Source organism: Emys orbicularis, chromosome 8 (genome assembly GCF_028017835.1).
Source record: "Emys orbicularis isolate rEmyOrb1 chromosome 8, rEmyOrb1.hap1, whole genome shotgun sequence".
Lineage (NCBI taxonomy): Eukaryota > Metazoa > Chordata > Testudines > Emydidae > Emys > Emys orbicularis.
In genome coordinates, this window is record NC_088690.1 from 10,926,041 (window position 1) to 10,952,936 (window position 26,896).

General features: G+C 39.8%; 1 protein-coding gene across 1 annotated transcript in view; it reads left to right on the forward strand.

Annotated features, from left to right (window-relative positions):
• Positions 1-2,912: 2,912 nt before the first annotated feature.
• ZFYVE9 (zinc finger FYVE-type containing 9) overlaps positions 2,913-26,896 on the forward strand; it is a 47,752-nt gene continuing 23,768 nt past the window's right edge. Inside the window, exons 1-8 of the mRNA XM_065409623.1 lie at positions 2,913-2,982; positions 3,857-5,961; positions 12,039-12,138; positions 18,761-18,937; positions 19,521-19,690; positions 20,641-20,764; positions 22,411-22,533; positions 23,568-23,723. Of these exons, the coding sequence (XP_065265695.1) occupies positions 2,913-2,982; positions 3,857-5,961; positions 12,039-12,138; positions 18,761-18,937; positions 19,521-19,690; positions 20,641-20,764; positions 22,411-22,533; positions 23,568-23,723 (3,025 nt within the window). The remainder of the gene's footprint in view (positions 2,983-3,856; positions 5,962-12,038; positions 12,139-18,760; positions 18,938-19,520; positions 19,691-20,640; positions 20,765-22,410; positions 22,534-23,567; positions 23,724-26,896) is intronic.

Sequence of the window (26,896 nt, forward strand, 5' to 3'; positions counted from 1 at the left end):
TGGGCACAGTTGGCATGGGGGAAGGAAGGAGCATATGTGTCTCCCTGACTCTGGGGTTGGTTCTGTGCTGGCCCTGAAATACTTTAGGCTGCTCTAAAGTACACTGCTGATTATAGCCCCCAAAGGAACCATCTGCCAGTAGAAAATATTTGGAATGCAGCAGCATCCTGTCTGTATTCCTTCCCATCCCAGTTAACTGCCTTGTTGGGAGATGGTGTAGCTACACTCACTCTACACCATTTGGGGACTTCCCCATGCCAGGTGAGATCAGGCTGCTTTCTAGACCCTTTGGATTGCATCAGTGAATCTGGTCCCTGTTTTTTAACATGAGCTTGTGATGGGGCCTAATACAATTCATAACTTCAAAACTATTGAACTGATTTTCTTTAAAATGGATTTGTGTTGTAGATGTCACTGAGACTTAAAAATAAGACATTTCCATTGTATTATATATTGATAAATAATTTGTAATCAGATGTCAAGGTATAAACACAAGGAGACAAAGTTAAGGTTGAGCTTAAAAACATTTAAATCTGCATATCCTCACATTTGAATGCTTGATTTCTCACCCTTAATTTTGCATTATTGCTGGTTGACCTGCTAATGTGTTTAAACACAACTGTCTTTGTTCAAACTAAAGGAAAAATTGTGTTTAACACTGTGGTAGTTAAAACGTGTTAGTCAATATATTTTCTAACATTGTGCATTTTCCTGGTGTAAACAAGGTAGGGTGCATGGTTAAGATGAAGTGTAACTTCAGATTGCAACCCTGCTGTAATTAGTTTCCTGATTCAGTTGTATTTGTAGCATGGACAACAGACCCTAAACCTTGCAGCTGGCTGTTCTTCATGAAGCCAGAATCTACCTCTCAGGAACTATGTGTATGTCTATACTGCAATTTGATACTTGCGACTGGCTCATGCCAGCTGACTTGGGCTTGTGGGGCTCAGGCTGAGGGGCTGTTTAACTGTGATGTACACATTTGAACTTGGACTGTATAGACATACCCTGACTGTTTTCCCCCTCGTCACACAGTGTTGAAAACAAGTCCTGAGGAGAATAAGACCTTTTCTCTCCCTTTTGTTTCAGATGATTTCCAAGGAATAGGTCAAATCAAAGGCCCCATATACAGTAGGCATGCTATGGCATGCACTCTGTAACAGAGAAAATGTCTGTGCTGGGAATTTAAATGTTTTCAGAACTAGATCAGCGCATCTCAGTGCTGGCAACCATTGTTAGCAAAAATATCATATTCCTTGTGCTGCTAGAGCTAAAGTGTCACTTGACTGGTTATGTTAAGTTGAAGAAATATCCTTAATGACTCAGTTTATCTATCTTTCCCATGTTGTTTTCCCCTCCACCCTGAGACGATCTTTTAATGGGGGTGTTTACCTTAACTTATGTTGTTAGGAATCACTAGAATCTACTCAACAATTGTGTCAGAGCATTTCACATTTATTCATACACTACCTCTGGGAGGAAGGGGGCTAAGGAATTAAGTATTATCTGTTTTTTATGTATAGGGAAACAGAGGCATGGACATATTAAATTACTTGTCCAAAGCCATATAGCTAGTCCAGTGGCAGAATGAGACTAAAATCCTGAACTTCAGACTATCAGTTGAGCGTCTCGTTCATTAGATGGTGTTGCTTTTCCATGGCCTGTGTGTTGAATGTGGGAGTTCTCACATCTACAGCAGACATGTTGGTAATGCAAGTATTACAGAAATCCTGTCAAACTCATGCTTACCGTTGAAAGCGAGTCTCACCTTTCTGAGGGTCTTCTGGGATAGCCACAGAGACGAGGCAATATGGGGAAGCTTGTACTGCCACCACCTTTGATATCTGAAACTTGTACCAGGTTAAATGTTTAGCTTACCAGGTTTGATAGTTCCATTTAAATGGTGGGGTAGATAGCAGTGTTAACTTATTCCTTGAAATTGAAATATTAAGAAGGTCCTTGAAACACCTAGTTGTGCTACCAGTAATGAGCCATGTTGGCAAAAGCGTATGATTATAGTGTGATTTTTGATTTACTGATAATGTGCTGAAAAATATCTCCGCTCATCAGTTAAGATGGAAATGCTGTCAATAAATAAGAGTGGAAGATTCCTCCTCTTGATTATCACGGTATTGTGGTGGGAAAAATCAGGGTGGTTTGGAACATGGGAAAAAAAGGGCACTTCCTTCTTGCCACCCCTACAGAAAAATATCTCTCTCCCATTTAGATTTCATGAAGCATTTTATTTCTGTATCTCTGAAAGACAGTCTTGCATATAATGCCTTGTAAGTGGTGTGGTATGGAATGAAGTGTACTATGAAATGACTTACACTTGCAGATTCAAATGGCTTAGTATACTTTCCATTCATCTGATTAGAATAGTTTCAGCTGCTCTGACAGCCAGCATATGAAAATGAAATGTCCTCTCCCAAATGTTAACAACATTGTAGCTTCAGCCACCTGGCCCACATCAACAAATTCTACATGTAAATTTGCTCTGTCAGTATGCTGGTTTTTAGTGTCTGACATTTCACATGCTCTCAGGTAGTTAATTATTTAAAAAAAATCTGGACTTGTCTTAAAATTTAAAGCATATATGTTTTAACATTATTTGTAAACTTTGAAGGTTGCCAAGTTTTAAAAAAATCAAAATTTATCTTGATGGGGAAGCAGCTAATTAGGATTAGGTTAATTCAAGTGCAGAAATAATTTTGATCATCAGAAAAAGCCCTCAATTTGTGTGTGCAATACGTTAAATTTACCTACATTTTGAATATATTTGAGGGAATTTTCTCCTGGTAAATAAAGGGAGTGGATAATGGAATATTGCTAACTGAATCTTGAATACCTGTTGGTAATCTGGTCTCTGTTTGACAGGTTCAGACAAGGAACTGGATGGTATTTTCTGACAAATGGAGAACTATTTCCAAGCAGAGGCATATAACCTTGATAAGGTTTTAGATGAATTTGAACAAAATGAAGGTGAGTGACTTTGTAAAAAGGTTGTAGATGCATGTGCTTGACATTACACAGAGAAAACCATAGGTGGGGCAGGGTAGCGTAACATCCTTTTAATTTTAATGAATTGCAAACTGATCTCATTACTTGCAAAGCCACCTGTGAATTTTACATGGTTTTCCTTAGCCGAGGACAGCATCTCATAATCATTTTCTATTTACCTGTATTATCAGTGGTGAGGTGGTTTATATTTAACTGTTGATGTAGAAAATTTTTAAAGGGATATTGTTAGAATTGTAGCTTGTGTAAAGTATAGGGTTTTATAAAACCTAATAGAAATAGAAATATTGATGTAACTTGTTTTTAACAATTCTATGAAAACAGTTATTTAAACATTCTTCTTCAATATTGGGAGAACTAAGCACCCTGACAAAAATGCCACTGCACATAAATCCTAGAGTGAAGACGATCATATTCTAAGTATAAAATCTGTGTGCTCTAATTTCCTCCCTCCTACTGTGGAGGCAACCGAGGATTTTTTGTGTTGTGTCCCCTCCCCCTTTCTACTTATTGTATTAATCAATCAATTTAGAATTGCCTGTTCAGAATAGAACTGGACAACTGACTGGTCGCAGAGCCCTAAAGATGTTATTTTCCAGAAACTCTGTGCAATTATATCATTAGATGTTGATCTTGGATACTTAAGTATTAGTAAGTGGTCTTTTGCTATTGTGTCCATATTCAGACATCTATGCATTTCTGGTTTAGGAGTAGTTTTGTTATATAAAAGGATTATAGGAACCATGGATGGTTAACTATCCTATAAAGTAGAGCTGGGGGAGTTGTGTCACCGTGATGGATTATAATATAGTCATTATTTAAACTATTAATTTTTCAGATGATGCTGTTTCACCTACATTATTGGGTGCAAAGTGGAATCAGGTTCTAGATCCCCCTTCTCATCGGCTGTCATGTAATCCAGCTCTGTCCAGCGTGCATGAAGCTTCAATTCCTAATGAGTGTCAACAGAGATTAAAGTCTTTCTCCCTGACCCATTCAACCACTACTCCAACCGGAGGAGAGGGGGATCATTGTGCTAATGGAATGGATCTTAGTATAAATCCAGAGACCCCAACTGTGTGGATTGATGATCAGGCAAAAGCAGATGATCATTTAATGAAGAGAAATAGTAATCAGGATGATCAGTGTAATGCTATGGAAACAGGAGAAAGGAAATGTGGAAATCCAGCCTGCTTGCCAGAAGAGAAGAATGTTCTAGTAGTGGCAGTCATGCATAACTGCGACAGAAGGACTCTACAAAGTGGCAATTTGCTGGATTGTAAAAATTACAGCACTCAGTCCTTAATGGACACTATTAGCTTTACACTGGATAATGAAAACCGACAAAATGATCAGTTTGGTGTTACTGTAAATGGATCCACTGAAAAAGATACAGATACAGAAAAGCAAGGAGTACAGTTAGATCGGCTGTATGCTGAGGCTGACTCTGTTAGCCATTTGATTAATACTTCATCTGATAGTCTGTCCAATGCATGCCTCCCCCATCGATTAAAGGATGATTTTAATATTAATAGAGACTCTCTGTTCTCAGAGTCTACAATTGCAGGGATTAATGCAGTGACCTTATTGCAGAGACCAGTTGATGGTACTGTTAAAACACAAGAGAGTTGTGCATCAGTTGAGGATTTTATTAGCAGAGCAATTACTCAAAGAAAAGATCTGGAAGCTAAAAATTCTTCTCCTAGTTCAAGTAATGGAAGTTTCATGATAGAGGAAACTGTAGAAGAACAAACATCTCAACTGTATCAATCTGGGCTACCTGTGCTCTCTCAAACTTGTCAGCCTAATATGTCTGAAAGTGGCAATTATAGTGAACGCTTTGAAGAACGTATTACTTCTGAGGATGTTAGTGGTGTGGAAAGTGAAGTCAGTGAATGTGACAAAATTCTCAGCACAACTGAATCGCTCAGTGGGGCAGAGTGTTTCCCTGAATCTCAGGAGATGACTAATTGGGAATTGACTAAACTGAATAATAAGCAAAATCATGGCGAGAATGAAAGACTTTTGCAGATGAAAGTGCCTGAGGAGGCTTGTAGTAATAGTGGGAAAGATGGAGATGGGATGATGGAAGCAGGCATGGACATAAAGGGGATTTATATAGATGAGCTTGAAGGGTCCAGTCTCTCTGATGTTATGGGTACATCATCAGCAAGCTCTCTGTCTAATGGTTGTGATTCCTATGGAATGCAGAACCCAATTGTTGCTCATATTCCAAAGACTTTACCCTCCAAGGAAGACTCAGTGACAGAGGAAAAGGAGATAGAGGAGAGCAAGTCAGAATGTTACACTAATGTTTATGAACAAAGAGGAAATGAGGCTGCTGATGGGAGTGGTCTCATTTTAAACAGCACTGGTGACCAAATGAAGAAAAATTATGTACATAATCTCTGCAGTCAGGTACCATCTCTGCACGGGCAAACATTACCAAAAACAGTAACTAACCTGCAACCTATCAGTGTTCCATTTGGTGGTGCAAGACCCAAACAACCTACAAATCTTAAATTGCAAATTCCAAAGCCATTATCGGACCATTTACAAAACGACCTTGTTCCCCCAAACTGTGGAGGTAATACTAAAAATAAAAATGATGTCTTTGGTAAAGCAAAAATAGGGGAAACCTTGGCAGCAGATATGTTTCCTGATGAGAAATCGTTAAATGCCTCCATTGCTGATACCACTGGGGAACATTTAGAAGAGTATGAGTCTGGGGTCTCTAGTAGTCCGTGCCTTGCAGTAGCCCCAGATAGTCCAGATAATGATCTCAGAGCTGGTCAGTTTGGAGCTCCCACCAGAAAGCCATTTACTACTTTAGGTGAGGTGGCTCCAGTTTGGGTTCCAGATTCTCAAGCACCAAACTGCATGAAATGTGAGGCCAGATTTACATTCACCAAAAGGAGGCATCATTGCAGAGCATGTGGGAAGGTAAGTTCATATTCAGTGACAAAGCCTCGTGTTCCCTTATTTGTACTCTCTCTCTCTTTCGCGCGCGTACACTCACTCACTCACTCATTCACTCACACACACACACACACACACACACACACACACACACACACACACACACACACACACACACACTATATATATATATTTATATCTATATAGCTATAAATATCTATATCTATATATATCTATCAGGTAACCACACAAGCCGCTGGCTACCATTGCCTCTGACATCTGTCTAAAGCACAGTAGCATAGTCCATTTGATTTAGTTAGTTTCTTTTTAAAAAGTCCCTAGACTCTCACCTATTCTTCATTGTTCACATTACTTTAATAGAGAATAACTATTGGTTATTCATGATGATAACGATTATCCTTTAAAAGCAGTTTGTTAGTTGATTGTAGCCATTAACAGATATTGAATTCATGTAGGACTGCTATAAAATAACTAAGTGCAGGAAACTAATTTTCAAAAATCACTGCATCAATAATTTCCATTAACAACACTGAAACCTGTTGATGGGGATGGGAAGTGAGCTATTGAACTGCCAGTTTTTCTGCTGGTTAACATAGCTGACTATCTTCAGTCTTTTATGTCCCCTTTACTCGCTTTGTACATGCTACCTCCAGTATTTACCAAAATATATCCTTGCTTTTGAAAAAGTGTATTGACTATAATAAGATTCTCCCAAATTTGATGGATAGGTGAGTGGTGATATGGTTATTAAGAGGAATTGTGTGGGAAGGTCAATTAAATGTAATTTTTAAATGTATTTTTATTGTATGAGGAATGTTTCTTTGAATATTATAACTAAGTTTATTTCTGAGTAAGAACTTCTCTTTAGCTATACACCATATAAATTAGATAGGGCTGCATTAGTTTAAATGCAAATATGGCATTTTTGTGATAAAACAGTTCATAAAATATTTGTAAATATTTTGTTGAAGTATAAGTAAATGGCACACACCACTGCAAACAGAAAATCTAAAACTAATTGATTAGTGTGACGGGTTCCCCCTGGGGTGGCACCTGGAACTGGGGTACCACTGAGCCCGTTGACCCACCAGCCTAGGCTCCCTCTCACACTGTACTGCTGTGACAAGCTACAAAGTCCTTCAGACTGCACTTTCACCAGCATACATACAGGTAGGGACACACCTGGCTGTAGTTACAAGCAGGCTCTCTGACCAGCCCCTGCATGGGAAAGCTACTCCCAGCTCTTCAGGCACGCACCCCCTCTGGAGTATAAACCCAAAATTATACCACCTTGCGCTGCACAGGGAACTGTACAGCGTAAACTCATAAAATTCGCCCCCTCCCTCAATGTGGAGAGGAATATGCAACAGCCTTTTGCCCCTGAGTTATGATTTCCACACACTCGTTTAGATAAAGCAAAACCAAGTTTATTAACTACAAAAGATAGATTTTAAGTGATTATAAGTGATAGCAAACAGATCAAAACAGATTACCTAGCAAATAAACAACAACCGCAAACTGAGTTTAATATACTAATTAGATTGGATATGAATAGCAGATTTTCACCCTAAGATGATACAAGCAGGCTACAGATTGTTAAGGGGCAAGCTGCACTTGCTATACAGCTTGGAATCCCCAGGTGTTCCATTCACAGGCTAAAAATCCCTTTAGCCTGGGTGCAGCACTTCCCCCAGTTCAGTCTTTGTTCCTCAGGCTTTTCCAGGGGTTTTCTTGTGTGGGGAGTGAAGAACACCCGATGATGTCACTCCCTGCCTTATATAGCTTTTGCATATGGTGGGAACCCTTTGTTTCAAAGCTGGGTTCCCCGACTGGTCTGTGGAAAAAATGCTGCCATTCCCAGATGGAGTCTAGAGACATATTGTCACATCACATCTTTGTAGAGTCATAGCAGCCATTACTTGGAGGCTGTCTGTAGCGTTCTCAGGAAGGCTCTCCAGATGGGAGATAAGCTTCTCCTAAGGCCTGTTGTTTTTTACTAATGGCTCATTGACCTTAATAGGCCCTTCCCCACCCAGCTATCTAGACTGAAAGCATCTTGTCCAGTGGGCGTTACCCAGATGTAACTACATTTGAAATACAGAAACATAGTTAATATTCATAATTTCAGATACAAAAATGATACATGCGTACAAATAGGATAATCCTATTCAGCAAATCATAACATTTTCTATGACATCTCACATGACATATCTTGCATAAAATGCATCTTAACTATTTCATAATCATATCATACTATCTGAAGAATATGGGGTGCAGTGTCTCAATCAGATTATTCAAAATTAATTTTAAAAACACTAGGCTGGCAAACATTCATGAATTACTTTAAAAATAAGATGAAAATGGAACATTCATGCATTTTTAAAATAAACATATTAAGGTAAATTTGGTTCATTTAGGGTCCAGTCCAAAGCCCTGTGAAGTCAACTGACTTCTCTGGGCTTTGGATCAGATCTTTAGCTGCCAGAATAGCGCAGGGAAGCAGAATGACATGAACAGAGGACCTAAAAGAATCAAATTCAGCAAACAGAGATTCATATCGGTCTGCTCCAGGAAGGAGACTTGCAGAAAACATGAAGTGTCCCATATAGCTGTCTAGGTATGACATTTATCTTTCTTAACACCTAAAATACATAACACTGAATCTGTTCTCCTGGCAATTGTCCAATTAAATGAAAGGACTGTTAATCAAATTACCAGTTAAGTGGGTTCACATTCATATTTTTGCATTTGTTCCATGTTCTCTTTATTTTGAGACTTGACGAAAAATTCTTCTCATGATAGTTCTGACTGGTTAAGCACTCTTTTGGAATAAACACATACTCTTACTAATACAAATAATATTGAAATCCATCAATACTAAATTATGCAATAAATAATGAAAAATAAGTAGTACAGTCACTATCTACTTGTACCATATAGTTTAAATCCCTAAATTTAGTGCATCTTTCAATTATTGATGTGTTTAAATGCCCAATCCTACTCCTACCAAAATCAATGAGAATTTTTAATCCATGTCAGTGGAAACAGGATAAGGCCTCTCATTGGTATTTGATTTTAGCTGTCACTTATTTAAAGGGTCACTGTCAAGTAGCTAGGCCATACTTTAGTTTTTTGTGAGTTTACCAAATGACTACAAGCTTTGGGGGGGTGTTTTAAAGAAAACCAGCTCTTTGGTTTGAACTGAATCATTCTCCTTGAAACCCAAGTTTTAGAAGTGGTATTGATGCCCTTTGGCCCCTCCTGTTCTCTGCCTGTGGCACACAGTCATTTAGTCTTCTGAAGGCTGTAATATTTTGGTCTAATTCTGGTAGTTGGGTTTGGTGTGTGGTGGCTGTGTAGTATTTAGTGGCTTGTGATGTACAGGAGGCCAGAACAGATGATCTGGTGGTCCCTTCTAGCCTTAAACTCCGAGACTAGTTTATTGTTGCTGAATGAGAAACAAAAACTGAAAATGACTGAAGGGTAAACAGAAATACATAGCTAAATAGACCGCACAAGGGGCAAAAAAATGTAGATTTTTAAAATGTTCAGTGTTAATAATCGAAGAGATTCTGAATCTGAATTGTAACACAACAGTTTCCCTTAAAACTAATCATTGTGGCCAAAAAGTCCTAAGAATAAAAACTGCATTTAAAAATAGTTGGATGGCACCTGGAGAAAGCGTTGCTGTTTTAATTTGTGTAGTAATTGACAAAATCAATGTGAGCCACTGAACATCAGAGAGATGGCCGAAATTAAATATGCATGTTTACCAAACTTTGTTTTAAACTTAAGAACTTGAAAAGTGATGATATATTTTAGGGGAAACTATTCATTTTAATTGTTTATATTTTGTATATGTATTTTCCATTGTCATCTGTCGTGGTCACCTGTGATATCCTTGTGTAGAACAAGTGGAATATTTGTATGTGACAATTCTGTTCTGTAAGCCAAACTAGTGATTCTCCTTGCACTAAGTAGTAAAACAAAAACAAACATAAAACCTTGTAACTGCACTGTGTAAGCTTGCTGCATTTAGACAAGCTGCCATTTTCTGCTATGTGAAATCCTAATTGCTTGACAGTTGCTTTCAAATAAATATATATATATATATATATATATATATATATATATATATATATATATATTGCTGAAAAACAGGAAAGCACACTTCACTTTCACCTTAAATATTGTTTATATTTGATTATATACAACACCTGCACTCCACCTACTACAAAGTTAAAGATGCCAATGAGAACAGATGTTAACGTTTTGTCATTCTACTATATATTTCTGTTTAGTATTTAGATCATAGAAATCATTGTGCTTGAAAAGCCTTGTTAAATGCAGACTGTAATCTTCTTCAAAGGGTCCTGAATTAGAAATTAATTAGTTTAGTCCTTTGGTCTGTGGTTGAGGACATTGATTTTTCCATGTTCTGTAATTGTCCTCCTAGTTTAAATCTGAACTGAATTTTCCAGTGGATAGGCTTCCCTGAGAATTGAAATGAAGCACAATATCTCAAAATAAATTACTCAGAAACCAGTGCTGGTAATATTGCTTTAAAAGCTGGTAAAGTATAGCTGACATAATTAGAAAAGGAAATGTTATAATTTACACACCATTAGATGAGGTCATCCAGGTGACAAAATTGTTATTCCAGCTCTCATCATTTGTATGCTAAAATCGTGTCTCAGGCTTGGGCCTCATCTCTATGTTACAAACTACAACATTGTTACAGGACTTATTTACAAAATGGATGCTCCTCGTTACAACATGGGCAACATTTTTAGTGCACACTGAACCAAACTCTGTCATTTTAACTGGGCTAGGAGGTAGACAGACACTATTATGTTTAACTGTTGGAACAGAGTACTTTGACTCACTTGTAGTATAGACTGGGCTTTGTATGTAGTTTTAAAATGTGCAAGATTTAGAAATGTTGCAGTTGGGGTAGGAAAAAAGTATAGGATTACATGAAGGTCTATGAAGATTAAAAGAAAGATACACTGTTAATTATGCATATGAAAACCAAATAAAATTGAAACTACGTTGGGTTGAAATCTAAAATTCTGACTTGACTTTCAGAGACAGTTTACAGCATAGTGTCTGATGCGTCTAAATTTCATATGCTTTAAGCTGTTTTTCTGCATGAAACATGCACTCATCAGTGGCTTCATATGCCACCCGAACAAAAGCCCTAGGACACATAGGGGAAAACATTGACTTTTTATTTAAATACATATTGTAAACCTTAAGATAGACTGGCCAGAATCTTGTCTGCACTGGAGAATTTGGGCATTACAGGCACCACTGCATTGCCACATAGGTAAAGTACCTCATGTCTCCATACAAATGTTTGTAATGGTGCACAGGCATTGCCATTGTTGTTACAATTGCACTTCCTTGTAGCACGCTGCCCGGGGTCACTGAGCTGTTAGTCCTGGTGCAGGTGGAAAGTACTGGCAATGAAGCTACAGCGTTCTAGTTGGTCCTTCCAGCACAAGTCATGCAGTGTTCCCCTTTAGCAACCAGTGTGGTGTGGGATGAGTCTTGTACATTTGAACTACTGAGAGTTACAACAGTGCAGGTCTCAAGAGTAGAGACAAAATGGCTGTCCTTTCTTCTGAAATGTATCTCACTCATCCCCCCCCCCCCCCCCCCCATATCCAGTTTTGGCTTTGATTTAAGTGACCAGAGAAACGGCCTGAGCACTTTCCCAGTGTTGTGTTTTAAACATCATTCATTCCAGAGAGCTGTAAAGGTGGCCACTATGGGATTACATATATGATTTTCCTGGTCCATTAGCCATTATCTCAAACCTGCATTTTTAAATTACTCCTGTGGGGAGTGTGTACATTTGTATTATTGCAGATAGCGCTTACTCCAGTAGGATTAAATGAGACTGACACTAGGTCATTTGATCTTAATCAATTTCACTGTGACGCTGTTGGAGGATTATTGATAATTTCCTTTCTAATTTTGCACCTTCTAATGTATTCAGTATCTGAATTAATCTATTTAAATTACTCTTATCATGAAACATTGAGTGATTCAATATGTTTTTTCTTTTGCTCCAGGTTTTCTGTGCAGCATGCTGCAGTCTGAAATGCAAGTTGCTGTACATGGACAGAAAAGAAGCCAGAGTGTGTGTAATCTGTCATTCAGTACTAATGAATGGTAAGTAGAAAGATAGGGACTAAATGCAAAGTTTTACTGGCTTTGTGTTGGTCAGTGGCTGCAGTATGCCTAGCCTATTGAAAACACTATATTCTTGCTGGCAAATATTTAAAAATGCAAAGGCTCTAGAGAAGTCAACTTGAAATCCTTGTGAGACTTGGGGACTCTTGTACCACACGTAATTAGTGAAACCTAAAAAGCAGGTAAGGTTGCAGAAAGATTGAGTTTATTTCATAAAGCACCCTGCTTGGATTTCAGAACATTTGTTTTGTATGGAGGAAAGTATGGAAGTTTGCTCTGCTTGTTTTCTTAACAAATGGCTGACCTGTTACCCTCTCATACAGGAGACCAAAGGGAAGAAACCCACATTTGTGTCCCTTTCTAGACTACATACTATAGGGAAATCATGAAAGTAATCTTAGTTCACAAGAGGATGCTACTTCATTTCTTATTAGCTGACCTATTAAATAACATCACTATTGTTAACTCCTTCGTGTCAGAGAAGGAGGCCTGGTCTAATGGATTGTGTACAGGAAAAACTCCGGAGGTGTAGGCACAACTAAATAACTCTTGTGTTCTGATCTGGGTCCAGGCAAATTACGGGCAGAACATGAGCTCTGAGGGAGATGCTGGGACCAAAAGGGCTAATACAATCCTTGGATGTATAAACAGGACTATTGAATAGAAGTGGGGCAGTTTATATTACTTCTGTATGTGACACTGGTGCTACTACAACTGGAATACTGTGTCCAATTCTGGTATCCACAATTCAAGAAGGATGTTGAAACATTGGAGAGGTTTCAAAGAAGAGCCATGAAAACAATTAAAGGATTGGAAAATATTCCTTATAGTGATAGACTCAAGGAACTCAATCAAGTTTATCAAAAAAGAAGGTTAAGGGGTGACTTAAGCACAGTCTAAAGATGTACATAGGAACACAAATTGGATAATAGGCTCTTCGCTGTAAGAGGCATAAGTGTAACAGGATCCAGTGGCTGGAAGTTGAAGATAGCAAAATATAGACTAGAAATAAGATTCAGTTTTTCAACAGTGCGGGTGATTAACCACGGTAAGATGTTCCAAACCCTTGTGGTGAATTCTTCATCACAACACATTTTAGAATCAAGATTGGATGTTTTTCTAAAATAAATCCCGTAGTTTAAACAGGAATTAATTTAGGGAAGTATTATGGCCTGTGTTATGCAGGAAGATAGACAGTGGTCCCTTCTGGCTTTATAATCTCAGTCTCTGAAATTACTTAGGCCAGGGTTTTCAGAAGTGTCCACTTTGGGATGCCTTTATTTTTGTGTTCCCCATTGACACTTCACCTAGAGCTTGATTGTTCAGAGGACCTGAATACACCTGGAGGTCCCATTGACTTCAGCTGGAGTTGTGAATGCTCAAGTGTGGCATTCAAAATTTTTGGGAAGATTCCATAGCTGTTAAATGGGAATAATTTTTATCTATCTCAGAGGAGTGTTAAAGCTTAATTAATGTTTGTGAAGCAATTTGAAAAAATATAAAGTGCTAAATATCAACATCTTCCACTGGTGGCTATAAGCAGCATGATAAGAAATTGTAGTTTACAGTAACTAGGAATTAAAGGTAGGCACAAGTATGACATTGGTTTTTGATGAATTATCAGACGCGTAGATGAACATGATATATTGGGGATGAGTCAACGTGGCTTTTGTAAAGGGAAATCATGCCTTACAAATGTATTAGAATTCTTTGAGGAGTCAACAATTATGTGGACAAAGGTGATCCAGTTGATATAGTGTACATGGATTTTCAGAAAGCCTATGACAAGGTGCCACACCAAAAGCTCTTAAGCAAAGTAAGCAGTCATGGGATAAGAGGGAAGGTTCTCTCGTGGATCAGTAACTGGTTAAAAGATAGAAAACAAAGGGTAGGAATAAAGGGTCCGTTTTCACAGTGGAGAATGGTAAGAACCGGGTCCCCTAAGGATCTGTACTGGGACCAGTGCTGCTTAACATATTCATAAATGAGCTAGAAAAGGGGGGTAACAGTGAGGTTGCAAAATTGGCAGACAATACAAAATTACTCAGGATAGTTAAATCCAAAGCTGACTGTGAAGAGTTAAAAAGGGATCTCATAAAACTGTGTGACTGGCAACAAAATGACAGATGAAATTCAGTGTTGATAAGTGCAAAGTAATGCACATTGGAAAACATAATCCCAACTATACATACAAAATGACGGGTTCTAAATTAGCTGTTACCATTTGTAGCTCCTGCCCCTGCTGTGCTGACAAAGTCACTCGGAGACCCTGGGTTTCAGTAACTACTGGTGCCGTTTATGAAAGGTTGTGCTTCCGCCACCTTTTCACCATACACAGCTTGGATTCTAGTGTCTGCACCCAGGAGGGAAGAGCTATCGCTCTGCTTCCACTCCCTCGCTCCCCCCCCCCCCGCTTCCTTCCTCCCAGCCCCCGGCTAATTGGACAGGCAGCTGACTCCCATTCACCATTTAGGTGCAGGTTTTCTCTGGCCAGCTCCAGTTTACTTCCCTTATTAGGCGCTGGTGTGACAGAGGGCTGAGTCAGTAGTTTTTGCCCAGCACCCTGTCACACACGCCCCCCTCTTCTCCAACTGCCAGGTTCACCCATCCAAGTCCTCTTCGCCCCCTACTGGGCGCGGCCATATGGGGGATTCCTCCCTCATCTTTCCAGTGACCTGCCGGGTCTTCCTTGTGGGGTTCAGCCATCCCCCACCCGCAGAAGCCACATTGCGTGGGGGGTGGACGCTCCCATAGCTCTGCCGCCACCCACAGGTCCTCTCACCATTCATACCCCCAGGAGTGTCCCCCTTCCTTTTCTCCCTTTGCCTCTGAGAGGGGCTCGAGGTTGATCCCAGCTTTCCCCTGGACACCCAGGACTTCAGGTTCCCAAAAACCCGTCAAGCGGGGCCTGGGTCTCATCTTTCGGGGGTCCCCTTACAGGGAGTTCTGTTAGGCTCTTCGGCTCCTCTGAGGACCATGGGGCGGATACCGCCTCTATTCTTTCCTTCTCCCGTCCTTCCTGACTCGGGCTCTGTTGTCTAGGGTTTTTCTGCTTCAGAGATCTCTTCCTCGAGGGGTCTCCCCCTTTTCCTACTGTGGGCCTTCCTCCCCTGACCTGCTTTCCCTCTTAGGCAGGGGTCCCAGTTGGTGCCCACCACCATTGGGTATGGCAGGCTCTCTACTACGTCAACCCGTTTCCAGCGGAACCTGTCCCGGACCTCAAGGGGCACCTGGACCATTGGGCACTGCCTCTCATCCCCATGGATGCTCTCCAAATTCACTTCGGCGCCGGGAATCATCCATTGCAGCTTCACCAGCCCCCTGCTTACAAGAGAGCAGGGTGAGGCCGTATCCACCAGACCTCACTGGGGTCTTCTCACCACCATCATGGGAATGGCGGACAGTTTCCGCCCCTTCCCCTATCCTCCAAAGTTGGTCCACCCACAAATCTCTGCAAAGCCACATTCCATGTCCGGGCAGTCCCCCTTTTTATGTCCCGGTCACCTGCTCTGCCAGCAGATGAGCGGCCTGGTCCCAGTGGGAGCTCCCTAGTTGTTCTCCCATTTTTAATCCGGACCCTTCCTGGTCGGGGGTTCCCTGGCTTTTCTCCCGGTTTCTTCTTCCTTATATGGGTGTCCTCTTTCCTGGGGAAGTCTGCCTCTGCATACTCCTCCGTCAGTTTTACCGCTGCCTCTACCGTACTGGATTGGTGTCGTCTCAGCCATACCCTTATGTTCTTGGGGAGGCCATGTAAAAACTGTTCTAGGATGAGCACGCCCATGATCTCCCCCTCTGTCTGGGCGTCAGGTCTCAGCCATCAGGTGGCCCAGTCCATTAACTACTGGGTGAATGCCCGGGGCTGCAAACCCTGTGTCCACCTCGCCGCCCGGAACCTCGGCGGACAGCCCCACCCGATCTAGGACGGCTGCCCTTACTGTGTCATATCTCCTGGCCTGTTTTTCACTCAGGGCCATATAGGCCTCTTGGGCTTCGCTGGCCAGGTAGGGGGCCAGCCGCAGGGCCCAGGTTGTCTTCTCCCATCCTGCCTCATAGGTCACCCAATTAAATCATTAGGCAGCAGGTTTAAAACCAACATAAGGAAGTACTTCACACGATGCAGTCAACCTGTGGAACTTGGTGCCAGGAGATGTTGTGAAGCCCAAAAGTATAATTGGGTTAAAAAAAGAATTACTGTAGATAATTTCCTGGAGGATAGGTCCAGCAATGGCTTTTAGCCAAGATGGTCAGGGATGCAGCCCCCTGCTTTGGGTGTTCCTAAGCCTCTGACTGCCAGAAGCTGGGACGGGGGATGGATCAGTCGATAATTGCCCTGTTCTGTTCATTCCCTCTGAAGTGTTAGGAACTGGCCACTGTCAAAAGACAGGATACTGGGCTAGGTGGAGCATTGGTCTGACCCAGTAGGGCTGTTCTTATGACAAAGGTGCTGAGAAGTGTTACATTTTAGATAGAGAAATTAATACATTTCAGAATGAACCGAACAAGAACAATGAAGTATGCATGTGTTTGGCCAGAGACTGCTGGCTCCATTTGGTTATGAGTAGGATTTGTTTTTGTTTTGGAGAAGAGAGGAACCTGAAAATATTTTAGTTGAAACCAAATGTTCTTGTAAAGAGGTATAACAAAATTGATCACGTTACAATGATTTCCTTTTAAAAGCTTTTCTGTTCTGTTGCCAGCACTGATACACATTAGTGGTAGACAATAGTGACACCACTGCTTGTTTTATTATAGGGAAAGCATTGCCTGCATACTAGCATGTATCTGCTGCTGGGCCAACTTGTCATCTGTGTTTCTGTCCATCTGCAGTGCTTTGTAATGATGATTTCCTTTTGCTAGTCAGTTGCCTGTCAGTTCATTTGACCAGATCTAATCTTACCTGATCCAATCAGTTTCCGTGCAGTTCCAGATTTTTGTAATTCAGGGCAGTTCCAGACTTTTGTCATTCAGTGCATTTTGGGTTAGTCATTCTTTGCACTTGTATGGATTATACTTTGGATGTAGTTATTTCACTTGGTTGCTGAATTGGATTTTCATTTCACTATTTTTTGTTTAATAGTGCTCATCCATAGACATCCATTAAGTATGTGCTTATTTCCAGTTCCTGATGCCATCTTTGCCTGAGAAGGTATTTCTAGTTGATAGCTATTTCTGAACTGACACAGACTGTGATGAAGTGAAGGAGAGAAGATTGAAACAAAACTGCTCTAGGTATCCCAAGAAGGCGATCCTAAGGATATCTGTTTCCTTTGTTTTAAGTCTCCCTCCTATATGTCCGGACTCTGTATTGACACTGAATTGCTTTTTAAAAATCTTTGAATCTGCCCTTTCTCATCAAATTGAAATGTCCTAAAGGGCTCAAAATCCTTTCACTGGCTCTGCATTGTGTTTATAAGTTGATATAATAAAGAGCTATTTTTCTTTGATGTCCTATTTGCTTTTCTGTGGTTAAAGATGTTCATATATAGCTTAGTTTATCTAGCACCTTTCATCCCAAAGGAGTCTAAAAGCTTCACAAATGTTTTTTTGAATACAGTATGTGATTGGTTTAGGTACCTGTGGCTGCTCTGGAGAGACCTCGGGTACCTTGTATCAGAGGGGTAGCCGTGTTAGTCTGTATCCACAAAAACAATGAGGAGTCAGGCGGCACCTTAAAGATGAACAGACTTATTTGTTAAATAATCTGTTCATCTTTAAGGTGCCACCGGATTCCTTGGGTACCTTGATGCATATGTGTTATTATTTGAATATATTTATTTGTAACACATTCGTTTATTTGAAGGGGCGGTGTGCTCTGCTGTGCGTGTGAATCGAATGGTTATCTTGCTGCACACCTTTTTATGTGCTTTTGCCTATATAGACAACCAAATAAATAGCTCAGTTGAGATCCAGTTCTGCAGTGTTCTCTGACTAAAAGAGAAGAGCTTGTTCTCTGACTGACATTGTTGACTTAAAAGTGGTGTGTGTTGTATTTAAACTAAAAATTATGTGGGTTTTTTGGGTTGAGTTAAAGTTCAGGCCATGTCTTCAAAAGTTCACAGCACACAAACTTCTTCAAGTTTGAAAAATAAGGTGTTACGGTAGACTGGTTTATTCTGGATATAAAAAAATACAATGTACTGTACTCATTTGCAAAAGTAAATCTGTTGCCCTGGTGTTGTGTAGCCTAGATTGCAAAATCTTTGGGGTAAAGAGTGAGACTTTTGCCTGTCTGTAGAATGTCATGTAACCCTCTGGTAATGTATAAATAAAAATTGATTTTTCAGATCCTCTAAGGAGACGACAAAATGACGGATAAGGAACTAAGTGCCACTAACACCAAAATATATAGCTAACAATTTTGGAATACACTTCCATGTAAGCTGAGGTTCTTATCACAGAACACCAATAGTCTTTCCATGTATTTTGTTCTTTAGTCACAATTTCACTGTGTAAGTCCTCTCTGTTTTTAATCAAAGTAAGAAGAGATTGCCCAGGGTAGGTGGAAAAGCCCAGAGCTATTGGAACTGTGAATTTACCCATCATCGTGGAGTGTTGCGTACTTAGATGTACATTCACATTTCTTGTTTTCTGTTTGCTTTAGCTCAAGCCTGGGAGAACATGATGAGTGCCTCAAGCCAGAGTCCTAACCCTAACAATCCTGCTGAATACTGTTCTACTATCCCTCCCTTGCAGCAAGCTCAGGCCTCAGGAGCCCTGAGCTCTCCACCTCCCACTGTGATGGTACCTGTGGGAGTTTTAAAGCACCCTGGAGCAGACAGTAAGAAAAAACTTTCACTCTTTTTTCTAAACAAGCTTTGATTAAATGTGAATGTGAATCTCTGGTAACACACCCCTTTCAAACCTTGCAGCTAAGGACACTTGTCATGTGGGTTGGGTCAAAGGGAAAGAGAAATGCAGACAGGAAATGTATGTACAAATGTAATTTCCAAACACATGGAGATGATTGAGCCTAATCATGCTGGCTGATATTTCTCTAAAGTACTTAGTGTGTAGGAATTATATCAGAAAGCCCTATATATGCAATAAAGTGTTTTTTTTCTTGTATTGATTAAGTAGATATCTTATTTTCTTAGTCTAGGGAATCTTGCACAGATACCATCTTACCACTTGTTCCTCCCATCTCTACTGTGTATTATAATACTATCAACCCACTGACCCTGGTGCCCTTCTGCCACCATTTGAATTTGTATTCAATATTTGCCTAATACTGTTAATATGGATTTGTCACATCCCTGCTATCATTGCTACTTTTTACATTAGAAGTAAACCACTTCACTTTTCTTGAGCGAAGCTTCCATTTCATGTTGCTGTGAGATTTTGAACTCTATTTTTCTCACTAGTGGCTCAACCCAGAGAACAAAGACGTGTTTGGTTTGCTGATGGGATATTACCTAATGGAGAAGTTGCTGATGCAGCAAAATTGACAGTGGCTGGGACAACTCCTACAGGAACCCTAGCAGTGTCACATGATCCAACCAAGCCTGTGACCAACAGCACTTTATCAGTAGAGGTGAGGAAACATTGTGCTGTTTATTTTTCAGAACAGCATCGTCACGTTGTCCTGGATGGTACATTCAGTTCTATGGCAATTTAAGTGAGACTGATACGTGCAGTCTGTTGATTTAAGATTCTCTTTTAGTAATATGTATGGCTTATGTCCATGCTGATTTTGAGGTTTGCAGAGAGCTGAAGCTGGCTATATATTTTGGAATGAGCCGTTGAATTGCATATGCCATTATGAAGTAGCATTTTAGAGCTCTAATCCAGTATCAGGCCACTACTGTGCAAGGAGTTTTCCAAGCTTTGGGTATACAGCCTGTCTGTATGGATAAAGGGACGGGCTTAAATTCAGCCGGAGCTGTCCGGAACGGAGCTCTGGTAAATATTTTCAAATTCGTGGGCAGAAGCTTGGTGTAACCGTAGCTGCTTTGTTTCTGTTTTGTTTGTACACGTGTTTATAGAGGAGGTGCTGGGTCTGTCTTAGTCTGTGTCAATGTCATGTACCCAGGGGCGGCTCCAGGCACCAGCGCACCAAGCGCGTGCGTGGGGCGGCAAGCCGCGGGGGGCGGCCTGCTGGTTGCCGTGAGGGCGGCAGTCAGGCTGCCTACGGCGGCATGCCTGCGGGAGGTCCGCCGGTCCCGCGGCTTCGGCGGCTCTTCGGCGGCGGGCACGCCGAAGGCGCAGGACTGGCGGACCTCCCGCGGGCATGCCGCCGAATCCGCGTTACCAGCGGACTGTCCGCAGGCGCGCCGCCGAAAGCCGCCTGCCTGTTGTGCTTGGGGCGGCAAAATACATAGAGCCGCCCCTGCATGTACCAAGGGTTAACTTGTACCTCTGATAATTCTATAGAGTGGATATACCTCGTTCACCTACATCTAGCAATCTAAGGGTGAAGTCTACCCAGCTTTTGCTTTTTTTTTTTTTTTAAAGCTGTTCTTTCTTATTGTTTCCTTTTTGTAGACTGATAACACTTCTGGATTCTCGGGAAGTATAACTCAGGTTGGCAGTCCAGTTGGCAGTGCGATGAACCTGATCCCTGAAGATGGTCTTCCTCCAATTCTGATCTCCACTGGAGTAAAAGGAGGTGAGAGCAGTAGGGGTAAATGGACAGCTATTTGTGACATTTACTGGTGGCAGCTTAACAATTCAGGCTGTCACATATAGATAGAAAGTTGGATCCTGGATATAGCCTAAAGATATTAACGATGAATACTAATGTGTAGTTAACTGGCTTGGCACTAGATAGTGCTCACAGGCTTCTGTAGAAAACATCGTTCTGACAATGAAATTAGTATTAAAAGTAAAATACAAAGCAAAAAAAAATTGAGCCCAGAAGTATGTGCTAATTTCCTTATTAATCAGACTGTGGGGAACATTCAGCACAGAGATACATTTTAATTAGTCATATAAATATTCATGTTTCCACTCTGTGAAATTTTCTTGGAACTTCTGCTTGGTTGAAGGTATCCCCAAATATATAATTTAATGACATCATAAATACCATTGGTTGTGATGAGACTTCTCATACTTCTGAGTATCTTAAGTGAACCAGGAAGTTCTTAGGAGAGCGTTAGCATGTATTAGTGGCCTTAATTCACTTTTCACTTTTTTTTTTTTGTAGTTCCCCTTTCAAATTTGTGGTTAGTTCAGCATATTTCTAATTAGACAGTAAGTAACTTTATCTAGGATATTGTTAAAAAAATAAGTAAGCATACTTACATTTTCAAAACCAGTCTGCCCCCATGCTGTATTAGCTGTTCATGAAGCTGCCTAATTATTGAACCTCTGTAACAGAGAGAAACTAGTAACCTAGCTTTACTTAATTAAATTGCAGCATGCTTTTCAGCACATGAGCCAAATCTCACAAGCCCAACAATTTTACATGGATATCATCAGTAAATCATACTTTGTGTATGCTTGAATTAATTCAAATGTCATTGTGCCTGGTTTGACTTACAACATTTTAACCACCAAGTGGACATTTAAATCAAATTTACAAATATTTCAAATATACTTTTCACATTAGTGAGGTGAACTTTCTCTCTAGATGTTTATCGGTGGCAGGATAACAAACACCCTTCCAAATTTCCCTTATTTCTTTATAAAGCCACATTGCTGACTTGTAGGCAGGAGCACAGATTACTTCAACAGTTCGGGTGTTTATATTTAAACACTCAGTTCATATGGATCTAATCAAAGAAAGTGTCTATATTTTGAGTATCTTACTGAATAAATTTGAGACACAGGATTTGAACCTTCTGTCCATTTTCTTTATTCTCCCTCCTTTGCTGTTGTACTGTAGGCTGTTGCACTTGATTGTAAGCTCTGTGACTGAAGCTCCTAGGTGCTACCACAATATAAATACTAAGTGTTAACGTTGTTGGTTTTTTTTTTAGCATTTCACATTGTAGTCTACACTAACACTTGTTTCTAAAAGGAAGTCAAAGGTTTGATTTTTCAAGTTGTTACTGCTATTGATACAAATTAGTTGATAAAAATTAAGGCTGGAATTTTCAAAGGGGCCTGAGGGAGTCAGGTACTCAAATCATTGAAATTTGAAAATCCCTGCCCAACAAGTATCAGAACAAAATAAATTTTAAAATGTCAGGTAAAATGTAAGTGACTCAAACTGTATACATTAGAGTGATGTCATTGCTCAGCTGATTACTTTGCTGAGTAGATTACTGTCCAAATAAGCAAATGACTTCACAATGCGTTTCTTTCTTATAGACTGTGCTGTAGAAGAAAGACCTTCTCAGATCTCTGTGATGCAGCAGCTGGAAGATGGCAGCCCTGACCCTCTTGTGTTTGTTTTAAATGCAAATTTGCTGTCCATGGTTAAAATTGTGAATTGTAAGTTATTTTTTTATTTAATAAGAGGGGGGCAAAAAGATTGTATCCATATTCCTGGTTGAAAACACAGCATTTGATATTTACTACCCACAATCTGTGAATTGCTGCATGGAAGTAAAATGCACTATATTTTTATTCCTATTAAATTATAAAACGCACCTATCCCTTGCTCTAGCTTGGATTAGTCCAGTTTGTATTTGTGTATAAAATTATCTGTACATGCGCCTGGAGCATCCTCCATACCCATCCAACCCAACAGGGCTCACTATTATTCACCAATCCTCCCCTCATTGTTAATCCACTTGAACCCTTCTCATATCTCGGGAAAACAGATAAATCTTTCAATGATGCTCTGAAAACAAGCAGGATTGTGGCTCTGTCAGACCAGGGGGTGAAGTGAGTTCCAGGGTCAGACAGCCCTCGCTGAAAACACCTGGCCTCTCAGATCATCTGGTCTATATTATGGAGGGGGTATGAGTGGGGAGGCTTTTAGTTTAAGTGCCTCAGTTGGTCTCCACTTTTATTTCAAAATAAAAGCAGGACACTTTTGTAGCAACACATTTTTAGGGTCACTAAATGCTCATACAAAAGATAAAAAATGCACTTTTAAAATGTGTGCTGGTTTTGCTACTCTCAGCATCTGACTCAACAGCAACATGTTCATATTTCTTGGAACATGTCCTGCATCCCCTTTCCCAAACCTCAAAGCAGTGTAGTGGCCCAGTGGACGATGCTATGCACCATCCGATTAGCCTTCGCCCTGATTCCTCTACCCTCATCCACATTCCACCCCTATTTTGGAATGTAGACCCCTGTTGTATTGATCTGCTCTGTTGTGTTCAGGCATGTTTGTGTGCAAGATTTGGGTCATAGAGCCTTAGGTATCTTAGTAGCAAGTGCCAGAGTTATGCAATGTTAGTGTAAATGATTTTTTTAAAATGTGCTGTCTTCCGATAGTGAAGTTTGGGCATGGCAAACAGATGTTGAGTGGAAATCTACTTTTTCCAGCCTGAGTCATGTTTTCCTCTCTGCAGATGTGAACAGGAAGTGCTGGTGTTTCACTACAAAGGGAATGCATGCAGTGGGGCAGTCGGAGATAGTGATTCTCCTGCAGTGTTTACCTGATGAGAAGTGTTTGCCGAAGGATATCTTTAATCATTTTGTGCAACTTTATCGGGACGCCTTGGCAGGTGGGAACGATTTCTATTTGAAATCTATAGTAGGTGACTTCAATAAATAAAATTAATGGACTAGAGAATTGCTTTGATAAAATTGAGAATTTATTTTTATTTAAAAGTTGAAAACGTAGTGATCAAAGTTGGTAGTGATCTGAGTTCACTTCAGTTATTAGTATTCAGTATTAGTATGATATTCACTAAGGTAAATGGGAGTGCAGGAAATAAAGTATCTATGCTCTAATTGGAGAAGAGGGTAGCATTGCAGTAGCAACAATTATATTGAAGGGGAAGTGCTTTCCTTCTAAGCCCCTTTTGCCAGCTGTCTGTAATTTTCAAAAAATTATACTTGGATAGGATTTTTTCTTGTTTTTTTCAGCTCAAAAGTGACTCTCTAAGGTAAAATTATTTTCAGCCCTTACTAAGTTCTCAAAGTGTGAAAGTGTGTAGGGGAGGGCAGGGGAACTGCTTCTGAGCCAGGCATGCACACATGAGAGGGGGTAAGGTGAATAAAGGTCCATCATATGCTACTACAGCATTAGGGCTGGAGTAGTCGCCATAAAATCTCTCTGCAATCTGTAAAGAGGGATTCTTCCATGCATTTATCTGGTGCCTGGTCTGGTATGCCAGGTGCTGTCCTCAGAATTTGAGCAAGGGTTACATAAATTTGGAGTTGGTAGCTCTAGTTTTTACAGTGCCTAGCACAGTGGGCTCCAGACCAGGGCTCTTGGGCACTACAGTAATACAAATAATATAGTAATAATTTCAGTTTGCAATCAGATGTTTTTAACACATGGAAATAAAATGCAAGAAATCGTTAATGAAGCATTGTGGTTATGGTAAATGCACTAAAATTAGGTAATTCAAAATTATGATTTCCTATAGTAATTGTAAGTTGGCCACATTACAGCATAAAAATTGACATCATAAAGTAATGTTATATATATATGTAAGGCATGGATGAATTGCAGTTGCTGTAGGAATCATACCAGAATTTCCTGTCTTTGATGCGTATAAAATCCCAACCATAAAGTTGTATTAACATAGTTTTTTGTACCTAATTTAGATATTACTGGACAAATGGGCTGTCACTTTAACAATTGCCACTCACAAGAATCCAAAAATCATTGGTCATAAAGAAAAAAAATGATGGTATAAAATATCTAGATATGTTAATTTATTTTGTACTCCAGGTTAGTCCTCTAGAGGAGAAATCGTATTGCACACAGGGATTTATATTAAAAATTCATATACATGTACAGATCATCTATTGCATGTTCTGTACAAAGTATAGTAAATAATCATCCAAAGCTCTCTTTGAATGATCGATTGAATCCAGCTGTTAAGTGAGATAATGAAAAAGAGGGTCTCAAAATATCTGTCTTTTTACAACAAAGGCCAGCTTGTCCAGTGAAGGTGCTTGATACAAAATGTACCATTGTCACATGGCCTTACTGGTTTCAGATATGGTGGGAATAAATAATTTCCAAATCTGACTTAACCAACAATGCAGAAATGTTGTTGTCTTCTAACTATGATGATGTGTATATTGCAGTGCTATGGTGTACAATTACGCTACGGAGATACATAATTTATAACTTCTACATAATGTATTCTGAGTCCTATTTTTAGCACTCTACTGGTAGTAATTTGATGTACTACACCGCAGTGCTAAGAGAGAGGTAGTGCTAGTTTTACAATTTTTAATCAGAAACCAAACTCCAGCACTTAGAGTTCCCAGTTTTGGAGGTAGTTTTGAAAATACTTATTGCTATATTTCAGACTTGTAGTAGAAACAAGTTGTATCTTGAGTAGCTGTATGATATAAAAATGATTCTCACTCAGGCTTTAATAAATCATGGCATGCAGGATAAATTCCCACAGCAGCATATAATGCATTCTTTACATATCCATCCTTTCCTCTCCCGAAGTTGTGTACCTATGAGAGAAATAAAATATGCACTCATAAATATAGGATACTTACAGACTTAACTTTCCTCTGGCTGCTTTCCTCTCTACTCACCAAGAGGAAAAAAAAGTGAGGTGCCATGAGAATTTCTCCTGTGTGACTGTAATTTCTTGGGTGGTGTTAACAAGCATGCTGGTTATTACAGACATGTCTAAGCTTCCAATTTTGCCCATTTTATCAGAGGTGCTGCACCCCTCATGTTTATCAGTCTGTGAGAGTGGATTTGCAGTGAATGAGAATTTATTGTAGAAATTAGAGACTGCTTGAAAGCCTGCCTAGCAATTTTATTTCTTGATTATAGTATATTTATTTGAATTGGTGTTGCAGCCAGGGAACAGAAGTAATTTTTTGTTTTTTGAAGAAAGTTTGCTGCAGAAGGTAAATAGGGAGGAACGTAACCATACTGGTTATCAATATAGTATCTTGAACAGCTAGGATACAGAAATTGGTTACTTAGTTTTTGTCACTGAAAATATGTGATAATTATTTTTGCTAGATTTAGGTAAGTAACAAGAGATGTGCACAAACCTTTGGTGAATTTTCAGGAAACAAAATTAAATATATGTGCTAGCTCTTCCATCTCAGTGCTTCACTTTTCAACTCCACCTTCATGGAAGTAAAAATCTTAAATGTTGTTTTTAATATATATATTATATATAGGGTAAAGTTGCATAAAACCACATTTAGTGCAGTGTTGATGCTAGTTTGAAGTTTCTGCTTTGAAACTGCAATGATTTTCTTCATAAAGCATTATCAATTCACTGTAAAGCTGGGGTCTGTTAGGTGTATAAAGAGTTTTTAATTGCAAAACTGCTGATATTTTGAAGAAAAGATACAGGGTTCCAGTATGGATTCTATGCATAGAAAATATATTTTAAAATGCAGGGCTCCCTCTCTCCTCCCCATCATTTTGTTTCCCCTCTGGCCCCTAAAGGCTTTGTTTGTTGTCAAGCTCCCTGCTGAAGTGTTGCTTTTCTTGTTTTGAAATGGTAGGCTAATGGTTTTCTGTTGTAGTAGTAATCCCATGATGATGTCTTTGTGTTGGATATAAGCCCAGCAGGAAGTCCAGTAAGTTGAGAAATGAGAACTTTGTCCATGTCACTGGCTTCTTTGAAGTAGCCAGGCATGCTAATTGAAAGCTGCTCGATATGCCTTAGTACACTAGCTTATCTTTTGATGGAATATAATAAGTACTTCCATTTTAATATTGACTAATGTA